The 21,438-nt window shown below is 52.9% G+C and overlaps 1 protein-coding gene across 3 annotated transcripts in view; it reads left to right on the forward strand.

The window, feature by feature from the left end:
• PACSIN1 (protein kinase C and casein kinase substrate in neurons 1) overlaps positions 1-21,438 on the forward strand; it is a 56,654-nt gene that overhangs the window by 27,190 nt on the left and 8,026 nt on the right. Inside the window, exons 1-2 of one of the 3 annotated variants that reach the window (XM_028509834.2) lie at positions 11,349-13,020; positions 21,294-21,419. In XM_028509834.2, coding sequence (XP_028365635.1) covers positions 21,357-21,419 — 63 coding nt within the window. In that variant the 5' untranslated portion in view covers positions 11,349-13,020; positions 21,294-21,356. Of the gene's footprint in view, positions 1-11,348; positions 13,021-21,293; positions 21,420-21,438 lie in introns of those variants that run through there. The other 2 variants (XM_036023968.1, XM_028509833.2) reach the window with 2 other exon arrangements.

The raw sequence follows: 21,438 nt of genomic DNA on the forward strand, positions 1-21,438 counted from the left end.
TCTAAGAACATAAGGGACTAATTTTCCCCCAAGTCTCTTATCATCCATAAGGAAACATTTCCTGGATGCCCTTTCCCTCTGTTCTGACTGTCCAGGGCAACAGGAGTGTCACAAATGACTGAGACCAGTGGTTCCCAAAGTGGGGTCCCAACTGGGAGCATCCGTGTCACCTGGGTACTTGATAGAGATACAAGAGCCCTACCACAGGCCTACTGAATCAGAAACTTTGGGGGTGCAGCCTGTGTTTTAGTAAGTCCTTCAGATGACTCTTATGTTCAAGTTTGAGAGCCACATTGGCCAATGGTTCTCAACCTGGCTTGATTTTGCCCCCCAGGGGACATTTGGCAAATCTGCAGACATTTTTGCTCATTATCACTCAGGGATGGGTGCTATTGCCATCTAGTGGGTGGAGGCCAGAGATGCTGCCAAGTATCCTGCATTGCATAGACCAGCCCCCAGCAAAGAATGATCCAGCCCAAAATGTCAGTCATGCCAAAGGTGGGATTAGGCCAATCAGCATTCCCTCTGAGGCACTGCAGTCACGGCTCCCGGGTCAGCAAGGGCAAAGGAATGGCTGTTGGTTAGATAATCAACAGCATTTGCTGCTAAAGATTTCTCTCACAATAAATCAGGCATCCCCACCATCGTTCCCACGCTGTCCCTTTGCAGAGCAGTCCTTGCTTTAGAAATGACACAGAGATACTACAGAACACAAAGCATGGGGCCTGCAGTGTCAAAGAGGGTCTGTTTGTCAGGATGAGCAGACACATAGCCCCTGACCGTCTTCTCTGGGAGGGCTGGCGGGCCCTGCAGGGCTGGGGGCGGGGTACGGCTGGTTATGGCAAGGGTAATATTTGGTGGCTTACTCCAGTGATTATCATTATTGGAAGTGCATTTTTATCAGGAGCTTAATAGCCTTCTCTTTAAATTTAGTGTGTGATTTTAAAGGTGGGTTGCATCCTTTAGTATGATTTTTACACTGTTTTGGAGCCAATTATTTTTTCCCAAGAAATGCAGCTCCATAGTATCGTGTGAGAAATGGAACAGCTAGCACTTGCTGTGCTCCTGTGGGTCCCAGCAGGCGTGCAGCATTGGCCGAGCCCACATTTGTGGTTTTGACCATACCTTCCAGCGCCGTCTGTCTGAATTGCGTGCGCCTTCTGGTACGGTGGCCACTAGCCGCACGCGGCTGCTGAGCACTTGAAATGTGGCTACTGCAACTGAGGAATTGATTTCCTTTTTTTTGAAGGAATTGGATTTTGTACTTCATTTCATTGTATTTAACTTAAATGTAAACAGTTGATGGACAGCGCCACCTAGGACACCCTGAGCTTCCCGTGGCTCTTGGCAGGGCGCCGGCTGGTGTTCACCTGAGAGGCACGCAGGACACAGACCACTCAGAGCTGGGTGGGCCTTAGATAGAGGGCGCCCTGTCCGGGTGCTCTCAGTGGAAAGCCTCTGTAACTGCAGACGGCTGGGCTGTTTCGAATACTGCAGAGCGCTCCCCCAATCGAGCATTTCTCTAGTGGAAGCAACTCAGTCCATCCAATAAATACCTCAGAGCCCTTTGCTTTGGGTGGGAATTTTCTCAGTTCAACAGAGAAAATGGGGTTGGTTACCCCATGTCAATCAGAAACTCTACCTGATAATTCAGCAAAACAGCATTTGTTTTTCAATTTAAAAAATTACTTAGCACATGTAGTTTGTTTGGGAGAGAAAATATCTTTCAAACCAGGCTCTTGGGTGAAGAGATACATCAAGGTCCCTGAGTGGGGCAGAGGTTAGACATGCTAATGTGGCACTAGGTCCTCACTCCAGGGGAGCGACCTGTCAAGGCTGCCTGGCTGGAATGGATCTGAGTCAGGAGTCAACCCCAGGCTTACTGAAGAAGCCAGAGTCTGAGTAGAGTTCTTTTCCTTTATTTCTTTTTCTTTTAAGAATAATACATTTTTTTTTTACATGAGCTAAGATAGGCGGGAGGAGGATGTATTTGCCTTTCCAGGCCTTGAGCTGCCTCAGCCAGAACCGCAGCTCCTGGTCCTCTAGCAGCTGGCCGCCTGCTCAGCCGCCCGGGGCCGGTGGTGAAGCAAAGCGTATTTCTTCTGACTTTTTTTTGATCGTTTTTTGTTAAAAGTCCCTTTGCCCTCAGGAGCCAGTGAGGCCCTGCCTTGCAGCCCAGGGGCAGTGCCTGAAGGGACTCATGTGGCCTCCGGTCTGGTGCGCTGTCAGCAAGCCTAACGTAGTTCTCACCAGGCTCTTGGTGCGGACCAGCTCCTTATCAGTGCATTGTAGACATCGATAGTTGTTTTGTGCGTACAACATCCAGAGCCCCAGGACAAGCTGTCCGTGACCAGCCTCAAGGCAGTGGTACTTTCTGGTACCACCCGAGGCCGACTTCGTGCATGGGGCCGCCCGATCCCACTGTTGGCAGCGGGGAGTCCCAGCTCATGTTCTTGCTTTTCGTGGTAGGTCTTTCTCTTTCCCCTCATCGGCCGCACTTCTGCCAGTCGTCCCTAGAGATGCCCATGGCTTGGTGCTGGCTGGAAAGAGCTTTCATTTCTCAGTTACATTTGATATATTAATTTCAGGTGTATGCAGTGATTAGACATTCATGTAGCTACAAAGTGGTTGTCCTGCTAAGCCTGGCACCCACCTGACACCCTCCACACTTACTATGTTAGTGACTACATTCCCTGTGCTTGAATAGCATTCTTGTGTCCCGGTGCATGGCTGTCAGCCCCCAGGACAGCTGTGTGTGGCACTCCCTCTGATCAGTGCCAAGAATGGGTGGGGAGGTTTAAAGGCCTCTCTGATGGGGGTGTTATAGAGTAGGTGGTACAGGCTGGGACCGGTTCTTGAAGCGTGGCCACTGGAACGCCTATATCAACCACAGTGGGGGACTACCTAGAAATAAGGTGATTAACAATGCAAATTTGGGGCCCCATTATAAGACCTACTGAGGTGGTCTGGTACATTGGTGCTTCCTACCCCGCCCATGAACCCCACCTCCTACTAGTTAACCCTGGTGTAGCCCTCCACACACACACCTGCATTGACTCGGGGCTTGGCCATGCAACTTGCTTTGACCGGCATGACAGAGGGAGAGGTTTGATCAATGAGTGCTTACAAGTTGGAACTCATCCTTTTGGAATTTTGCACTTGGAGTCCTGAGCTACCATATAAGTAAGTCCAGGTAGCCTGCTGGAGAAACCACATGGTGGGGAGGAGGAGGAAGGCGAGGGAGATGGGGGGGACAGGCCCAGCTGCCAGCTACTCCAGCCATCTCAGCTGCCAGTCAGGTGTTTGAATGAAGAAGCTTCTTGGATATTTCAGCCCCAGCTGAGGCCACATGGAAGAGAGAGAAGAACCACCCAGCTGGACCCAGCCATCCCACAGAATCACAAAAATATAATAAGTCATTGTTTTAAGTCACTGAATTCTGGGGAGCTTTGTTTTGCTGCAATAGGTAGCTGAAACTCCTGCTGAATCAGAATCTCTGTGGCTGTGGCCAGGATTTCCATTTTATATAAACTTCCAGATGTTTCTGATGCTTGCTAAAGCCTGAGAATCCTCGGAAGGGGAGAAGGCCTAATTCAAGTCACCACGAGCTGTGTGACTTTGGGCAAATTACTCTCACTCTCCATTCCCTTGTGTGTAAAACAGAGGTGAGTACAGACTCCAGAGTTGAATGGGGCCGAGGGTACCCTGTGAATCCAAACCACTGAATGGAAATGAGGGCTTATGAGTATTGTCAACACTGTTGGACACACAGAAGCATGTGCTGAGCACCAGCTGTATGCCCAGCGCTAAACCTGGTGCGAGCTGCTGCGCCAGGCTATGGCTGTGAGAATCTTTGTTCAACTTAATTTCCCTGAGATACCAGAGGTAAGAGAGTGGCTGGTGGTGTTTATGGGGGTGGTGGCATGGGGCACAGTCTGTCCCAGTGACAGCCAGGCCCGTAACTCCGCCTCAGAGGGTGCCCTGAATCAGATCTCACCATTGCACCATCATCGTTCACCTGGGCTGTTGGAATAGGCTCCTTTTTATTTTTTGTTGAAGGATAACATATACAATGAGGTTCACAAATCTTAGGTATGCAAGTAAACTCATTTGTACATGTGTACACACCTGCAGAAGCACCACTCGGGTCAGGCAGAGAGTGTCTCCAGCAGCCACAAGGCACTGCGTGCTCCCTCCTGTTGATGCTTCCAGAAGCAGCTATTGTTCTTTTTTTTTAATGTATTTTATTGATATGCTATTACAGTTGTCCCATTTCCCCCCTTTTATTCCACACCCCCTCCCACCCACATTCCACCCCTTCAGTTCATGTCCATTGGTCATACCTATAAGTTCTTTGGCTTCTACATTTCCTATACTATTCTTACCCTCTCCCTGTCTCTTTTGTCTCATTTATGCTTCTTATTCCCTGTACCTTTTCCCCTCCCTCCTCCTCCCACTCCCCCACTGATAACCCTCCATGTGATCTCCATTTCTGTGGTTCTGTTCCTGTTCTAGTTGTTTGCTTAGTTCATTTTGTTTTTGTTGTTAATAACTGTGAGTTTGTTGTCATTTTATTGTTCATATTTTTTATCTTCTTTTTCTTGGATAAGTCCCTTTAACATTTTATAGAATAAGGGCTTAGTGATGATGAACTCCTTTAACTCAACCTTATCTGGGGAGCACTTTATCTGCCCTTCCATTCTAAATGAAAGCTTTGCTGGATAGAGTCATCTTAGGTGTAGGACCTTGACTTTCATGACTTGGAATATTTCTTTCCAGCCCCTTCTTGCCTGTAAGGTTTCTTCTGAGAAATCAGCTGATAGCCTTATGGGCACTCCTTTGTAGGTAACTGTCTCCTTTTCTCTTGCTGCTTTGAACATTCTCTCCTTATCTTTAACCTTGGGTAATGTAATTATGATGTGCCTTGGTGTGTTCCTCCTTGGGTCCAGCTTCTTTGGGACTCTCTGAGCTTCCTGGTCTTCCTGAAAGTCTATTTCCTTTGCCAGATTGGGAAAGTTCTCCTTCATTATTTTTTCAAATAAGTTTTCAATTTCTTGCTCTTCCTCTTCTCCTTCTGGCACCCCTATGATTTGGATGTTGGAATGTTTAAAGATGTCCTGGAGGTTCGTAAGCCTGTCTTCAGTTTTTTGAATTCTTGTTTCTTCATTCTGTTCTGGTTGAATGTTTCTTTCTTCCTTCTGGTCCACACCATTGATTTGAGTTCCAGTTTCCTTCCCATCACTATTGGTTCCCTGTACATTTTCCTTTATTTCACTTAGCATAGCCTTCATTTTTTCATCTAATTTGTGACCATATTCAATCAATTCTGTGAGCATCCTGATTACCAGTGTTTTGAACTGTACATCTGATAGGTTGGTTCTCTCTTCATTGCTAGACTAAACAACTAGTATCTTTTCTGGAGCTTTGATCTGTTCTTTCATTTGGGCCATTTTTTTTTGTCTTGGTGCACCTGTTACACAGTAAGGGACAGAGCTTTAGGTGTTCACCAGAGCAGGGCAACCCACTTCTCTGTGTTGTGGCTCTGTATGTGGGAGAGGGGTCTGATGGTGCTTGCTCTGCTCTCTGCCGGCTTTCACTCACTTCCCACTTCCCCACTCCCCACTTCCCATAATCAAATTGGGCCCTTCTGGTGCTGATTCCCAGGTTGGTGAGCTTGTGTATGTTCTAGGACCCTGTGCATCTCTCCAACAAACTCTGCTGTGAGGCTGGGAGTCTCTCCCACTGCCACCTCAACCCCCACAGGTGTTTTCAATCAGAGGTTTGCGGCTTTATTTCCCCACGCTGGGATCCAGGGCTGCACAGTCTGTCCCTCTCCCCAGTTGTTCCTCTTGCTTTATCTGTGCATGAATGTGGGACCACCCAGTCTGCCAGCTGCTGCCTTGCCTGGTCCTCTAGTCACTGCTTTGCAGTGTGTGTCTCCACCCACCTACCCATCTCCACCCCTCCTACCAGTCTGGATGGATGTTTCTTTTTTAACTCCTTGGTTGTCAGACTTCCATACAGTTCAATTTTCTGTCAGTTCTGGTTGTTTTTTGTTTTTAAATTTGTTGCTGTCCTTCTTTTGGTTGTGCAAGGAGGCACAGTGTGTCTACCTACACTTCATGTTTGCCAGAAGTCACAGCTGCTGTTCTGACTTCTCTCTCTACGGATTAGAGGTGCCCATTCTTGATTTATGCATAGTGTTTTTGACCACATCTCTTTGTACAGATTTTTTTAGTGGCTTCTGAGGTATTACTTTTTTATATACAATCTGTCGCAGTCTGTTGTGTCAGTATTTACCGGTTATGGCAAAATGTAGAAAACATCTCTCTTTAGGTCCTTTTACTCCCCCCCACCACTTGTGATCTAATTTTAATTAGCATTTCCTTTATTTACTTTGAGAACTACATTTGTCAGTGTTATAGTTTTATTCTTTGACCCTCAAACAGAATTTAGAAAACTCAGGAGGATAAGGAAAGTCTACCCTATTTACTCATATTTTTACTTTTTTTACTGGTCCCTTTCTCCCCTGGTGCTCCAAGATTCCTTCTTTCTTTCCTTTCCTTTCTATTTCAAGAACTTTCTTAGCCATTCTTTTAGGGCAGACCTGCTAACAACAAGTCCCCTCAGTCCTCCTTCCTCTGAGATGTCTTCATTTCTCCTTGTGTCCTGAAGGATATTTTCACTGCACATGGTTTCTGAGCTGACAGTCCTTTCCTTTCAGCAACTGAAACATACCCTGCCCCCCCGGCCTCCATGGTTTCTAATGAGAAATTCACTCTCATTTGAATTATTTTTCCCTTTTGGGTGAGATGTCATTTCTCTCTCTACTTTTGAGATATTTTCTTTGTCTTTAATTTTCAGGAGTTTGATTCTGATGTGTCTTGAGTGGACTTCTTTCAGTTTACTGGTTTGGAGTATACTAAGCTTCTTAAATCTGTAGGTATATGTCTTTTGTCAATTTGGGTGGGATTTTTTTTAGTCAGTACGACTATTTCTTTGAATACTTTTTCAGCTCCACACTGTCTCCATTCCATCTAGGACTTTAACAGAATGTTGGAGCTTTTGTGATAGGCCCATGGGTCCCTGAAGCTGTGTTCATTTTTTTTCTCAATCCATTTTCTCTGCGTTCAGATTGGCTAATTTCTATTTCCCCGTCTTTAAGTTCAATGATCTTTCCCGTCCTGTTTTATTCTGTTGCTGAGCTCATCTAAGAGTTTTCAGTAGTAAAATCTCAGTTAGCTTTCTTTATATCTGGTATTTGCTAAAGTTGCTAAAGCTTTCTGTTTTTTCATGTGTCAAGTGTGTTTGTAATTGTTTGTTGAAATCTTTTTAAGGTTGCCGCTTTGACACCCTTGTTAGATGATTCCAGTTATTTGTATCATCTTGATGTTGGCATCTCTTGGTTGCCTTTCCTCATTCTCATTGAGATTTTCCTGGTTCTCGGTGTGGCAGACACAGGTCTTATTTAAACCTTCTGTCTTAGCAGCCCTCCCCCAACACTGCCCCTTGTTGGTGCCAGGTGGGGTGGCAGTCCCAGTTCCTCACCTGACCATAGGTGAACCCCTGGTGGGAGACAGGGGTGCCTCGTCACTGCCGGGCCGGGCGGGGGGTTCCAGTTGCCCACCAGACCTCCGCTGACACTTCCCTGCCGAGCGTGGAGGGGGAGGTGCCTCATCACCCCTCACTGGGGAAGAAAGCCCCGGCTCTCCACTTGTTCTTCTCTGTTGCCACCGTGGGGGTGGGGGGGTGCACTCATTACAGCCAGACCAGGCTCTTCACAGGACCCCTGCTCATGGGAGTGGGGCTGGGGCTGCAGTGTTTCCCATGGTGTGTTGCTGGAGTGGGGCATGTGTTGTTTTAAAGGTGTTTGTCTTGCTAGACTGCACCTTCTCAATCTTTTGGCAAGAGAGAGCAGGCTTTTCTAGGAGCTGTTTTTGCCACACTCATTGGTGTTTCTGGGTTGTTGATTTCTCCAGCAACAAATCTGGGATATATTCAGCTAAAAGAAAACCCAGAGAACTCATTGCTGTGTTGTTCCTGGGGACCTGAGGCACCTAGTCCTCTCCCTTTTCAGGGTCTGCAGAGGCTTGTTTTATACATTAATGTCCAGGGGTTTTAGCTGAACTCCACCGCGGGGGTAGGGAGAAGAGCATCTACTCCACTTGGCCCAACAAACAGAAATCCAGATTTACCTGTTTTTGAACTTCATTTAAATAGAATCTGCCCTGTGTGCTCTTTTAAGTTTGGCTTCTCTTGCTCAGCAAGATGTCTTGAGGTTTTCCCATGTGGTTGTTTTTCATTGCTATACAGCAGCGGTCTTCAACTTTTCTTATCTCATGGCACACATAAACAAATTATGTATTATACTTTTTGCTAATCTGACAAAAATAGGTACAACTTTGATTCATTCACATCAGATGGCTATTGTTGTGTTGGCTGTTGTCATTTTTCAATTTGACGTCATGAGGGAAAAGAGGTCGGTGCCTGTCCTAACATTCAGGTGTTGCACGCTATAAAACCCTTGTGGTGCGCTGGGTGAGAGCCGCTGCTGTGCGGTATTCAACTGCGTGAGCAGATCACACGGCAGAAGCTGCACAGTGAAAAAGCTAACCGCCCTGCTACACGCACTGACCACACAGGCTGTTTGCAGGTCCTGGTACGGATGGGTGTTTGGGTCGCTTCCAGTTGGTGCTGTTAAGAACAAAGCTGCCCCAAACGTTCCTGGGCGTGTGTTTTAGTGGCCACATGCACGCATTCCTGCTGGGGATAAATATTGCAAAAGTCTCTGAAATGTTCTTCTTGCTTCAGCCTTTTCCCCTTTCTAGTCGTTGCCACATAAAAGCTGCAGTGATCTTTTGACAACATAAATTGGATTCTCACCCTTGCTCAAAAATACCAAAGGCTCCCCTTATACTGATAATAAAATCTGAAGTCCTTGCCATGGCCTGCAGGGCCCTAGGGGCTCTGGCCCCTGTGTGCCTCTTCTTCATTCCTACAAGACAAGCTGCCTCTCCCTGCCATCCCTTTGTCCACCCCCAACTTGCCCATCTACCCACCTGTCCACTCATTCAGTTTCGGGTGCCTTCAGTGTCCCTCGCTTACTCTCACCTCAGGACATTGGCCCTCGCTGTTCCTTCTGCCAGAAACCTCTTTCCCCCAAATCATCCCATACCTTTTCCTCTGTTACTGAGGTCTTTGTGCAGCTGTCATCTCTGAAGAGGGTTCTGAGACCGCCCCACTCACTCACCTCCTCATCTTTTTGCCCCACTTTAGTTTCGCGCCGATCACCGTGTGGATTCCCATTGCGCGTTTGTTGTGTGTCTTCCTCTTTTGGCGTGAAGCGCTCATGAGGTTACCTCATGGTTATCTGCTGTGACCCACTGCCTGGAGCAGTACTGTGCATAGTAGGTGTTCAGGAAATATTTGTTAAATGTATTAAAGGCACAGCTTGAAATTTGGTCAGACTCAGTTCCGACACCAGCGCCACCTGCCAGCTGTGTATTGCAGGGCAGGTCCCTTAAACTACTACTCTGCACACTCCTAGGATCTGGTGACAGTGCAGATGCACACTCAGGAGCTTTGGGTGGGACTTGAGATGCCACCTGTCTTCTCAGCTCCCGGGCGGGGCCAGGCTTTGAGTAGCAGGGTCCCAACCACTCTGAGCCTGTTCCCACACCTGTGAAGTGGTTCATTGTGGAAACACGGGCTGAAGTGCATGCTATGTGCCATGCTGAGACATAGGTGCTCAGTAAGTATCTACTGGCCCTCCCTTTGAGCACTTTTCAGGGTTTCAAACTTGAAGTCACTTCAGGTTTCCTCTCTCTGGCTTTGTCCTCAGGTATTTAGCCCCAGATAGACCCTCAGGGGAGCCTTGTCCATTTTATTTCTTCATTGATGGCCAGCCCTGCCTATCATGGGCAGGGGTCCAGGGAGGGTTCTGGCATTTTGGCAGTCATGGGGACATTATGCAAATGAGATGCAAAGCAGCAGCTGATGAACCCTGATTGCATTTGCCCTGGGAGCCTGTGGGATAGCTGCCTGGCTAGGGTGTGGGGGCAGTGAATGTTTTTTGGGTGGGGTGAGAAGGCAGTGACAGAAGGTGTCAGCTCTTCCTGGGGGCATGAGGGCAGGTGCTCTGTGGCCTGTGTGAGGCCACATTTGTAGTCTGACCCCACCTGTGGACTGGAGCATGGTGAAGGTCCAGGACGAGGGCCCAGGTTGGGAATGGGGTGTGTTTGGAGGGGTGGGGTCCCTGGACCTGTCTGGGGCCTGCAAGTGAGGGCATAGAGGGCTGCAGACAGGTGACTTGGAGGCCCCTCACAACAGCAGAGGGGGCCAGGTCAGGCTGGTGGAGGGGGTGGGGTGGGGGCAGCTATCTTTGGCAACCCTGGATGGAGCCAGCTCTTTAGGAGAAAGATGATCTGGGCTGGGGGCTGGCAGGGGGCTCTGCTTACAGTGCCTGGAACTCAATCTCTCCCTGCCTCCTAGCGGAGGTCTCCTTGCTTTCCAAGGAGGCTCTGCTCTCAGGCGCCAGGCATGCCCACCTTCCTGGCCTGGGCCTTAACCTAACCCTCTGCTGAGGACCTCCAGGCCCAGGGACCCCAGCTGCAGCCTCTAGCTCAAGGAAGTCCAGGCTGGAAGTCACTTGTCGTTCCAAGGTCCTCACTCATGCCCACGGTCTGGCTGGCATTTCAAGCACGTACGACCTGTCCTGCCTGTGAGCAGGGGTAAGGAGCACACTCGACTCTGAAACTCCGAGAACTGGGATCTTTCTTAATGGGACCAACGAGGAACATTGACAAAAACTTGGCAGACAGAGGGTTCAAATCCCAGCCCAGACATTTATTGGCTTTGTCCCCTTGGGCAAACCTCTCAGGATCTCAGAGTCCCTGTTTCCTTATCAGTCCTGTGATCTCCTCTGCAGGGCTGCCGTGACAACCACTGATGCTGCAGAACAGGAGTTTGGCATCCACCAGTTTTTCACCTCTGAGGCAGGGACTGTGGCCCGAGGTTGTGTCCAGCACTAAGAACAGTCCCTGGCGCGTTGCAGGCGTCTAGGAAATATCTATTGAATGAAATGCAAGGCCCTGTTTCATCTCTCCACACGATTCCCCCCTTGCATTGACTTCTCTGACACTAAGGTGTTTCATACAGTTTATAGCAGGTCTGGTTTATTGGCATCCATCTGGTGATTGAGAGGGACCTTAGATGGGATGAAACATGGAAGAGGCAGTCATCAGCCAGCGACAGCTCCCGGCTTCATTTTCTGTGGGCTTCTGGTTCTTTCTGATTGTATCTGCCCTCTCTGGGCTTTTCAGGGTCCCTGAGAGTTACCCTGGGGCACAGGGGCTGCTGCGACCCCTGCCTGAGGTCCTGTGAGGGGTGTGGGCTGGCGACAGTGCATCCGTGAGGCAGGGTGTGCGTCCCAGGGCCCAGCCCCCACGTGGCCTCCCCACTGTGGGGTACCAGGGCTGCCTGAGTCATGGACTTCCCTCTGAGGAGGTTGGGCCAGTTTTACTCTATTCTGTCAGAGCTCCCAGTCTCAGAACTGGACAGCAACCAGGAAGATGGGTGGGGATACCGTGAGCTCCCTAGGCCAAAGGGCTTGAGGTAGGATCTAGTCTGGACCCAGCAGAGGATTTTCAGAATGAGGGAGGAGAGTGGGCCCTGCCTGCACGCCCACCCCAGCCCCCTTCAGCACAGAGCTGAGAGGAGACTGGCAGATCAGAGTCTGATCCCTGGCGGGGCTCAGAGCAGAGCCAGATCCTCTCCAGGGAAGTGGCTCGTTCCTCAGGCCCCTGGTTGGGACACTTTACTGTGTCACTGTCACTGGTCCCTTCTAATGAGGTGAGGGTTGGGGGCTTGAGTGTGCAGCTGTGATTTGGTGTAGGGAGGCTCTGTGTGTTGCATGTTCTGGATCCATGTGGATGTGTGTGCATTGATGTTAGTGTTACAGGTAAGTGCATGTATATATGTGTTACTGTGCACATGCAGTTCGACACCCATACACAGGCTTGTGCAATATGCATGGGCACAGATATGTGTAATGGGTGTTTGCATGTGTGTTGTTGGGGTGCACATGTGCATGGATGCATGTTGGTGTGTGTAAACATGTGTAGTGCGAGCCTAGATATTGTCTCTGGGCGTGTGTGGCAGCTGCGGCCTGTGGGGAAGCGCCCGAATTGGAATCACAGGCCTCACTGCCAGCCGCGAGCCAGGGGAACCCAGGAGACGTGGGTGCTCAGACAAGTTGTCTCAGCTCCGTGGGCCTCAGTCTCCAACCTGTAAAATGGGCTTGGAACCTGACATAATGAGATTGTGGATGAGCATCTCACACTCAGCCTGACCCAGAAAAGACTCAAAAGAGAATGCTGAGAGGTGACTGAAGGCAAATGAATGAGTAAGCAAATAGAAATGTTTACAGAACTGCTGTGCAGTCAGATTTTAAGGGCCTGAGGGAGGCGCAGTTTACAGCGTCTGATAGGATGTCTGGAGGGGGAGGCGGGGTCTTGAGAGGAAAAAGAAGAAAGAGGCGGGAGCAAGGTATCCCCTCTCCCCCACCCCCCCAATCCAGGGCAGTCACGTGAGCCTGCGTGTCCACCAGCATCTGTGAAGGTGAAGTGTGCACGCCCCCGGTGTTGATGCAGGCGCCTTATAGAGGGCGGGCGTCCCCTGGTGTACGTGGGAGGGAGGCTGTCTGTGCGAGCATTGCCTGGTTGCCATAGAAATAAGCTGAAAGAGGTGGGTGGCTGGAGAAGGAGGCGGGTCCATCGGGAGGAGGGAGGGAGCAGAGGCAGCCGCGGGGGGCGGGGAGCTGGCTTCTGCAGTTCTGGTGCTGCCTTCCTGAGCAAGCTCCGTGGAGGGGACCCAAGAGGACAGAGCCCCCAGCCAAGGCGCCAGGCCCCTCCCTGCACGCCACCACGGAGAAGAAGGACAGCCAGCCCCTCAGCCCTCGCCTGGCCCAGCGGGGGCAGTGCACTCCTACCTGCCCCTGGCTTGGTACCAACACGGGCCCAGGTAGGCATCCGTGGGGACTGCTGGAAGAGGCTGCATGGAGAGTGGGGTCCCGGGGCTCCCCCACCTTCCTACCAGCAGCCCCTGGTAGCAAGCAGAGGGGCCAGCGAGGCCAGGGCCAGCGGATTGGTGGGGAGCAGCCAGCATCCCGGAGGTGCTCCTCAGAACCTGGGTCCCCCTGTTGCCTTTTCTTGTTCTGCGCTTCTGCCCTTCACCACCGCCACAGGTCCTGACTAGAGTCATGCCCCTCTCCCTGGGGGAAGTGGGCTGAGGGGGGCTGGAGCTTACAGAAACTCACCTCCCCAGGCTGAGGCTGGGGCGGTGGGGCGGGCAGGGAGAAGTGAGGTTGTCCCCCACCCCCACTGAGGCACTGCTAGGCCTTGGCCATTTGGAACCACCTGGTCCTCCTCCCCATCCCACACCCACCAGCCCACCAGCAGCCTCCCTGCTGGCCCCAGTGGTCTCAGGCATGGGGCTTAGAGGCCCCTGGTCAGGGAGGGGGCTTATTTCTCCTTTCCACTCAAACTCAGGTCCTTCCCCTCCTTGTTCTCCCTGCAGAACTAGATCCCTAGATCTCCCAGAGGAGACCTGTCCCGCCCCCAGCAGGCCCAGGGTCTCCATGTTGGGGACAGGAGAGCAGGTCTTGGCTGGGGATGCCTGTGGCCCTCCCTCCCCCAGCTTCTGTCCCTCTGCTGCATTGCTCTTGGGGACAGTGTCTGCTGCCGCCCAGGGAGCTGGGGCACTGCAGAGGAGCCTCGGCTGCTTCTCACAAAGGGGTGGGGCTGGGGCCTGGGCTCTGGGCACAGAGGGGCAGGAGGGGCCTGCAGTGGTGCAGTGGGCAGGTGCACCTGGTCCAGCTTTGCCCTGGGACAGAGCTGAAGTCCCTTGGCCTGTGCAAGGAGATGATCCTAGTCTGGGGGGGCGGGTTGGTGTGTGCAACCTTGGGCATGCTTGGGGTGCTGGGAGGCCAAGGCTCTGGCTGCTTTTCCTGCCTTCCTTCTCTGCCCAGCACCCACTGGGAACTTGGCTGGGTCCTTTGCTGAGCCCTGGTACCACATTGTGGAGCTTCTTCTTTCCTGGGCTCTTGGGGGTCAGAGGATGCGGTGCAGGGGCTGAGGGGGGTTCCTGGGCCTTTGATAGGGTGGAGGAATACACACCAAGAAGCTGAAGTGGTCCCGTTCATTTCTGCAAGCGTTCATTGCACCTGCTGAGTATTGGGCACCGGGTCTCCCTCTTTATGATTAGGAACCTGGGGAGTGAGAGGGCAGGTCTCAGGTGGCAGGACCAGGGTGGGGGTGCTTAGGAGCCAGCAGCCACATAACCCAGGTACACCGTCGTCATCTGCCCCCTGGTTCTCTGAACTCTGTTACCCTTCTCCCCACCAGGGCCTGTGTGGGCCAGCCTCTGCCCTGCCTTACCCATGCAGCGGGGCTGGCCTCCGTCCCAGCCAGGACAGGGGGCTGGTGAGGCCTGAAGGACTGGCTCTTTTGGCAAGAGCTGGAAGGAGCTGTCCTTTCCCCAGACCCTCCAGGCCTGGCCCTGACCTCCCTCATTTCTGACCTGCCTTCTCTAGGCCACATCCCCCCTCTATAATTTTTTTCTTTCCCACAGGTCCCGAGGGTCTGTCTTTGCTTGTTCTGTGTCTCTTCTACACTCTGGTGCCCCCAGACTCCGGGGTAGTGAACCCAGGCAGATTAGCCTCCTGGGGTACATTTTCTAGCCCCACACATCACACCCAGCGGACCCACCGCCTACAGCACCTGCCTGCAACCCAGGTTAGGAACCTGGCCTCCTCCCAGCAGCCTTCCTCGAGTCAGAGGGAGCCGAAGGGAGGCCCAGGGGGACTCGGAGCCCTGGCACTCAGCCAGGATCTGGGGCCCTGGGCTGGGAACAACCCCAGGCTGGCCGCTCCTTACGTGGCCCCCAATGCAGGAGCTCTGGAGAGAGTAAGGGGTCATGTCTACTCAGCTCTTCATGGGCAGCTCAGGGCTCTGAAACTGAGCTTCCATCTCCTCCAGAGTGTTTCTCCCACTGTCCTCCCAGCCTGCTAGCTGCCCAGGCCCACACCCACAGCCATCCCTGACCTCTCCTCCCACACCCAAACCATCAGCAAATCCAACTGGCTCCGATGTCACAGTGTTGCCACAGGCCAGCCACCTCTCGCTGCTCGCAGCATTACCACCTTGGTCAAGCACCCAACTTCCCTCACCCGGAGGACTGTAGTCACCTGCTAGCAGGTTCCCTGACCTCCTGGCCTGCTGTAGTCTGCTCTTCCTCCTGACGGCAGGGATCCTTTAAAACCTAAGCCTCATTACACCCCACCTCTTCTCGCCCCTGCAGTAGCTCCCGTCTCACTGGGGGTGTGGGGAGGGTCAAGGCTGTTCCTTTGGCCTAGGAGGTCTCGTGTGATCGGCATCCTCACCCAGGCTCTCAACCTCACCTTTCACTTACTCATCCCTCTCTCCTCACTTACTCTGCACCAGACATAGGGCCTCTTATTCCTCAACCATGGCAGCCATGCTTCCGCCTCAGGGCCTTTGCACTGGCTGTTCCCTCTGCCTACATGCTCTTCCCCCAGATAGCTGCATGGCTCCCTCCCTCACCTCCACCTGGTCTTTACTGAAATGCCCTTTCCTGTGTTAAATAGCGTCCCTCCCAACCCCCACTGTTCCTCCTTGTCCCATTCCCTGCCTTATTCTCCACAGCCTTTATCACCTTCTAACACACTTGATCATTTACTCATTCCTTTGGTTCCTTGTCTGTCTAGCCTCTGTGGAATGTCAGCTTCACGAGGTCAGGGACTTTTCGGTCTTGCTCGCTGCTGTGGCCCAGAGCTACACTGTATCCTTACAGCTGCAGTTTGACACCACAAGTATGCCCCTTGGCTGGTCTCCACATCCATGCTGTCTGGGAGGCCTGTGGCTCAGCCCTCACAAGGGAGGGATCCACCGCTCCTCTGGCTGGCAGTTGCTCCAGGGCATTGAGTCCGGCAGGATGTCCTGCTTGGCCTAGGTCCAGATTCTTGCCTTTTTCTGCTCTAGCTTGGCCAGGACAGTTCTACCTGGCCAGGAGGGGGAGCACGGTGAGCTGCGTAAGTCCCACCCCCAGTGCTCTGAGGGCAGAGGGCACCTTCCTGGGGGAATCTGGGCTGTCCCGGAAGCAGCTGCACACTGAGCTGGCTGCGCCCGAGCCTGCGGTGACTGGTCTTGAGGAGACAGACGCACCTGGAGTGGAGAGGATGGACCTGCCTCCTCACAGGTCCCACTTCCCCTCCCTATCCGTGGTGTCTGCTTGGGCGCCCCCAGAAGCCAAGCCAGGACAGGGACCTGACTAGGACAGATCAGAGAGAAAGACACCCTGGAAATGGATGCTGGCAGTTGACCAAGAGAATGGCAGGGAAGGGAAAGGCAGGAGAAGCAGGGGGCCTGGAAACAGGACAAGTGGGATTTGAGACCCCTCCAGTCTTGCCGGGTTCTGGCTCTTGGTTGTATCACCATCATCACCAATGTTTATTAAATGCCTACTGTGTGCAGGTGGCTGGGTTTGGCTTTGAGGTACAGAATTCAGTGCTTCTGCTATTTAATGAATGAATGTTCCTGAAGGTCCTTGGCATTTATTCATTCATTGAATGAAAGTGATGGTGCATTTACTACCATGTGCCAGGTACTGCTCTGGATCCTAGAAATATAGCAGAGAACCAGACAGGCTAAACTACTGACCTTATAGAGTTAACATTCTAGTGGGAAAGGAAGACACTAAACATGTGAGTACTCTAACGTTGACAGCCTGTCAGATGTGACAAGTGCTGTGGAGAATAAGGAATGAGGAAAGGGAGGAGGAGGTGGTGCTGGGGATGGAAGCAACAGAATTGCAAGTTTTTAAGTTTGGGGAGGTCAAGACATTTGAGTGCACCTGGGAGTCTGGTGGGTGGGACTATTCCAAGCAGGTGCAAAGGCCCTGGGGTTAGAACAGCAAGGGAGTCAGCAGAGCTGGAGGAGAGTGAGAGTGGGAGATGAGGGCAGAAAGGGGAGAGGTGAGGTTGCAGGTTATGCAGGGCCTCCTAGCAAGCAATTCCCCTTTTACTCAGGGGGAATGTGGCATCTCTGGAGAAAAGGGGATCTGACAGGTTTGCTAGTTTACCTCTGGCTGCCGTGTGGGCGCTGGGGAGGAGGCCCATGTCAGAGACAAAGTCAGAGGCAGGAAGACCCATGGATAAGCAGCTGCAAGGAGGTGAAGGGGCTGCTCAGGACCTGCTGACGGGCTGGCTGTGTGGTGGCAGGGAAAAGAAGAGCTGCGGTTTCCCTGAGGCCCGTGGTTGTCCAGGACTAATGGCGCGGGAGCCCACAAAGTCCGTCCACGCCTGCCCTCTGTGGGCTCCTGCTCTAGTGCCGCGGTCCCTTCTTGGTACACGGAACGTGACCAAGGCCCCTGCCCCCCAGGTCTTTCAGAGGCAGCTGGCCGTAGGCCTAGGCCCTGAGAGGGACACTTTGTACCCCATGACTTCCTCTCCCTGGATGAAGGATCCAGGCCAGCATGAAAACTTCGCATCTGCACAGTGTTCTGTGTTTTTCAACCAGAGCTTACTACCCTTTTATCATTTGATCTTCAAAATAGACTCCAGTATCGCTTTCCATCGTACGAGTTAGAAAGCTGAGACCCCCGAAGGGACTTGGCCGAGCTCGCACTGGCAGGTGGCAGAGCTGGAGCCAGAGCCCCCGCCCCTGTGCTGGGTGCCGAGGGCTCTGTCGTCATCCTTGTGCTGAGGAGGGCCCGGCTCCTTCCCTTGTTCCACAAGAAGAGGGGGCCCGGCTGGAATGAGACCACCACCCCACCACAGCGGAAGTGGTGGCAGACGGATAGGGAGAGCTGCCGAGCTGTTTCCCAGTCATGTCTCAGACCCCTGGGCTCTTGTCTGCAGCGGGGCGGGAGGGTCGGGGGGTGAGAATCGCACCTGCCTCACAGGGGCGTTGGGAGAGTTAGATCATTTAAGACGCGGGAACCGTCCTTGGCACCAAATATGTGCTCCACACATGTCAGCTGTTACTGCTAATAAAGGGTTTTCAGAGCCATGCAAAGTCGGATTGGGCATTGTGTCCATTTGGTGGGTGGAAGAAAGTTACCGGTGTATAGGGCTCACCCAGGGTGAGTGGCGGATGCTGGCCACTCTGGCTTCCTGACTCAGAGATACAGCTGTTCAGTGATGGCAGCTACTACTCGCCCCGTGGCAGGATGTGCCATTTGGTAAGAGGTAAGCCTCCCACCTGCCCCCAGGTGGGGTGTGAGGCAGGGGGAAGGCAGGATGGTGTGTCCAGCCAAATGGTGCTGTGGGCTCACACACCCCCTCCCGCGCCCCCTCCCCAACCCCTCCTGCCGGTCTTCATGCGCCACCTTGGTGCAGGCCCAGCTTGGGGCTGCAGTGCCCGACTGCCCCATCTCCTCTAATCCTTAAGTGGGGCTGGGTCATCCTCTTTTCCTAGCAAGGCCCAGCGAGGCCACGTGAATTGCTCAAGGTCACACAACAGTTTGGTGGCAGAGCAGAGACCCTAAGGCTACAGCTGTTTCTACTACACATGCTACCTCAGCTGGGAGCCCCGGAGAGCCATCACCTGCCTATGCCGAGGGAGGGACCACAGCAGGCCCTTGTCCCCGGTCTCTGCCACTGTGCACTTCTCACCTGACATGCAGGTCTCAGGTGCACTGTCCCCACCTCCATGCTTTGAGTGCACCCTTCGTCCTGGCTCCCAGCTCCCTCTGCTCTCCTGCAACACAGGCTGGAGGTTGTTTTTTTTTTTTTTTAAATATATATATGCAATTTATGCACACAAGGCAAAATTTAAAAGGCATGAAAGAGCTCCAGTGAAAATTCTCCCACCCCATCCCCCAGCCACCCAGTTCCCCCAACACAGCCACTGCTACCAGCTTTCCAAAAATATTTCTGCTCATGTATTTCCACCCCGCACACAGACAGAAGCATCTGCCGCCATGCTGTTCTGCACCTTGCTCCTTTGGCTTCAGTGCCATGGCTTGGAGGGCGGGCGCTTTGAGGACAAGAGCCTTCTGCTGCAGGCCTGCACCGCCACTCACTCACCCCACCCCCAGGCGCACGTCTGGCTGTTTCCCGCCTCTGGCTCCCAGGGGCAGTGCTGCAGTAAATCGGACTGGGCGGCAGCAGTGTGCCTGAGTGTCTGGAGGGTGAATTCCTAGGACCCGAGGGTACTGCTGGGTGAGGGATGTGTGCGTCTGTGACTGAGAGAAAGGACACCTCGTTACCCCCACCAAGCTTGTGTGAAGTCACTTCCCCACTACCAGAGCTGGGTTTGGCCTTCACTCCAGCAGGGAGCCCACATTGTGGGATCCCCAAGTTCTGAGTGGCTCCCAGGGTCCTAGATGGTTGTAGCCCCAGGGACACTTACCTGACCTGGCTGAAAGTCCTTCGTTAAGTATCCCTGCCTTTCACTTCACCATATATAAGTTCAAATTTTCTTTCTTTTTAAAAAAGATTTTACTTGTTTTTAGAGAGAGGGGAAGGGAGGGAGAAAGAGGGAGAGAAACATCAGTGTGAGAGAAGCATCAGTTGGTTGCCTCTTGTGTGCGCCCCAACCAAGGGCCTGGCCTGTAACCGGAATCAAACTGGTGAACCTTCGCTTTGTGGGACAACGCCCGACTCACTGAGCCACACCAGTCAGGGCTCACATTCAATATTTTCTTTATGAGGCAAGTACTGCTTTATAAGTGAAAAGTGCCAAATTAAGGAGAAAAAAATTCAGACTCATTTCTTTGTCCCTCAATGAACTCCAGCTGCCCTCTCCCCCACCCCAGCCCTCCACTCTGCGTGAGTTCGTGGGAGAGTTGAGTCTTTGCTAAGGGGAAAGAAGCAAAGTATGTCTGGCACCTGAGAGGTGCAGGAGGCAACACTGGGTTGTTACTGGGAAGAGAGCACTGGTCCTGGGCAGATAGGAAGACTGAGGCCAGAGGGGGCAGGGGCATCCCTGACCCCCGACCCTCAGGTGTTGGGGCTCCTGCCCTGAGCCGGATGGCCAGCTGCTGGTAAGGCCTTAGGGCCCCTTGGACCCCTGGGTTGGGCTGATTCTTGTAGAGGCCAAGCGTCCTCATTGTCAGTCTTCTCAGTCCCCAAGGTTAGGGTACAGAGCCAGGGAGGTGACCCCAGCCACAGGCTGTCAGCTTGTAGTGGGGTCAGGCCTGGGTTGGCCTCCCTGCCCCTTTGAAGACCAGGCTCCAGGCCCTTGGGGTCCAGTCTCCTGATGCCTAAACCATTCTTGCCCGGGGTGGCAACAAGTCCTGGGTGGGGGACTGGAACAGGGCAGCACATGGCCTAGATGCCGCTGACAGTACCAAGCCACGTACAGTGGCCTGATGCTCACACAGGTCACAGTGGTCTGACATGTGGGCCAGAAGCTGCATGTCTGGAACTCTTAGGGACCTGGAAGCAGCTAATGGAGGCCTTTGGTTTGAGGCTGGGCACAGGGCAGCCAGAGGGCATTTTCAGGGCCCAGCAGCTCAGGGAACTGAGGAGGGGCTCAGCCTGGTCAGGAGGTAGGAGGGGGCCCGTGGCCAATTTCCCAGGGTGCTTGGGTCCAGGCTGTAGGCGGGTGCTTTGGGGAGGGCTGTGCATTGGCTGGGGCGGCGGCAGGGAGCTTCCGTGGGTGTTTTGGGCCCAGTGCAAGGACCTGTCTGGGTCAGGGTGGGCAGTGCTGAGGGGGATGGATTGAGAAGCAAGCTGGGGTTTTTTGAGTTCTAGTGGGTCCTACAGGGTGATGGGCCCTGGGGGTGGGTGGTGCAGGACACGCACAAAGATAAGCCTGATTGCTGGCTTTGAAGACCTGTGTGTCTGTGAAGCAAACAGCAGATTTATGTAAAGCAAACATGCAATTGTGTGGCTCTAATTTAGCCCTCAGTCCAGGAGCACAGAACAGTGGTGGGCACCATGGTTCTGGCAGTTGGGACAGGCTTTTGAGAAGAGATGCCGACATTGGAGCTAGAGGATGGATCTGAGGGGCAGTGGGAAGAGAGGAGATGAAGTGGAAAGGAGATGGAGTGAAGGGCTTGTAGAGCAGAGATGGGAGGTGGGCAGAAGGGGTGCCGCAGGGTGACTCTTGGGGTGAGCCAGTCCCTGGGCAGGGAGTCCCAGTCCCAATGCAAGGCTTATGCCTGTGGAGCCCTCATCCCCCCACAGCACAGCAAGCCGGGGCCTAGGCCTGCAGTGGGGCGTGTCGGACCTGTCCCTCATCTCCAGGAATCTCTCTCCTGCCCTCCAGCACATGAGCAGCCCAGCCTGCTGACCACCGCTCCACATCTGTCCATCCCCCTACGACCACACCATGTCCGGCTCTTACGACGAGGCCTCGCTCACTTCTGAGGAGACCACTGACAGCTTCTGGGAGGTGAGGCTTTGCTGCTCCC

This window comes from Phyllostomus discolor, chromosome 4, assembly GCF_004126475.2.
Source record: "Phyllostomus discolor isolate MPI-MPIP mPhyDis1 chromosome 4, mPhyDis1.pri.v3, whole genome shotgun sequence".
Classification (NCBI taxonomy): domain Eukaryota; kingdom Metazoa; phylum Chordata; class Mammalia; order Chiroptera; family Phyllostomidae; genus Phyllostomus; species Phyllostomus discolor.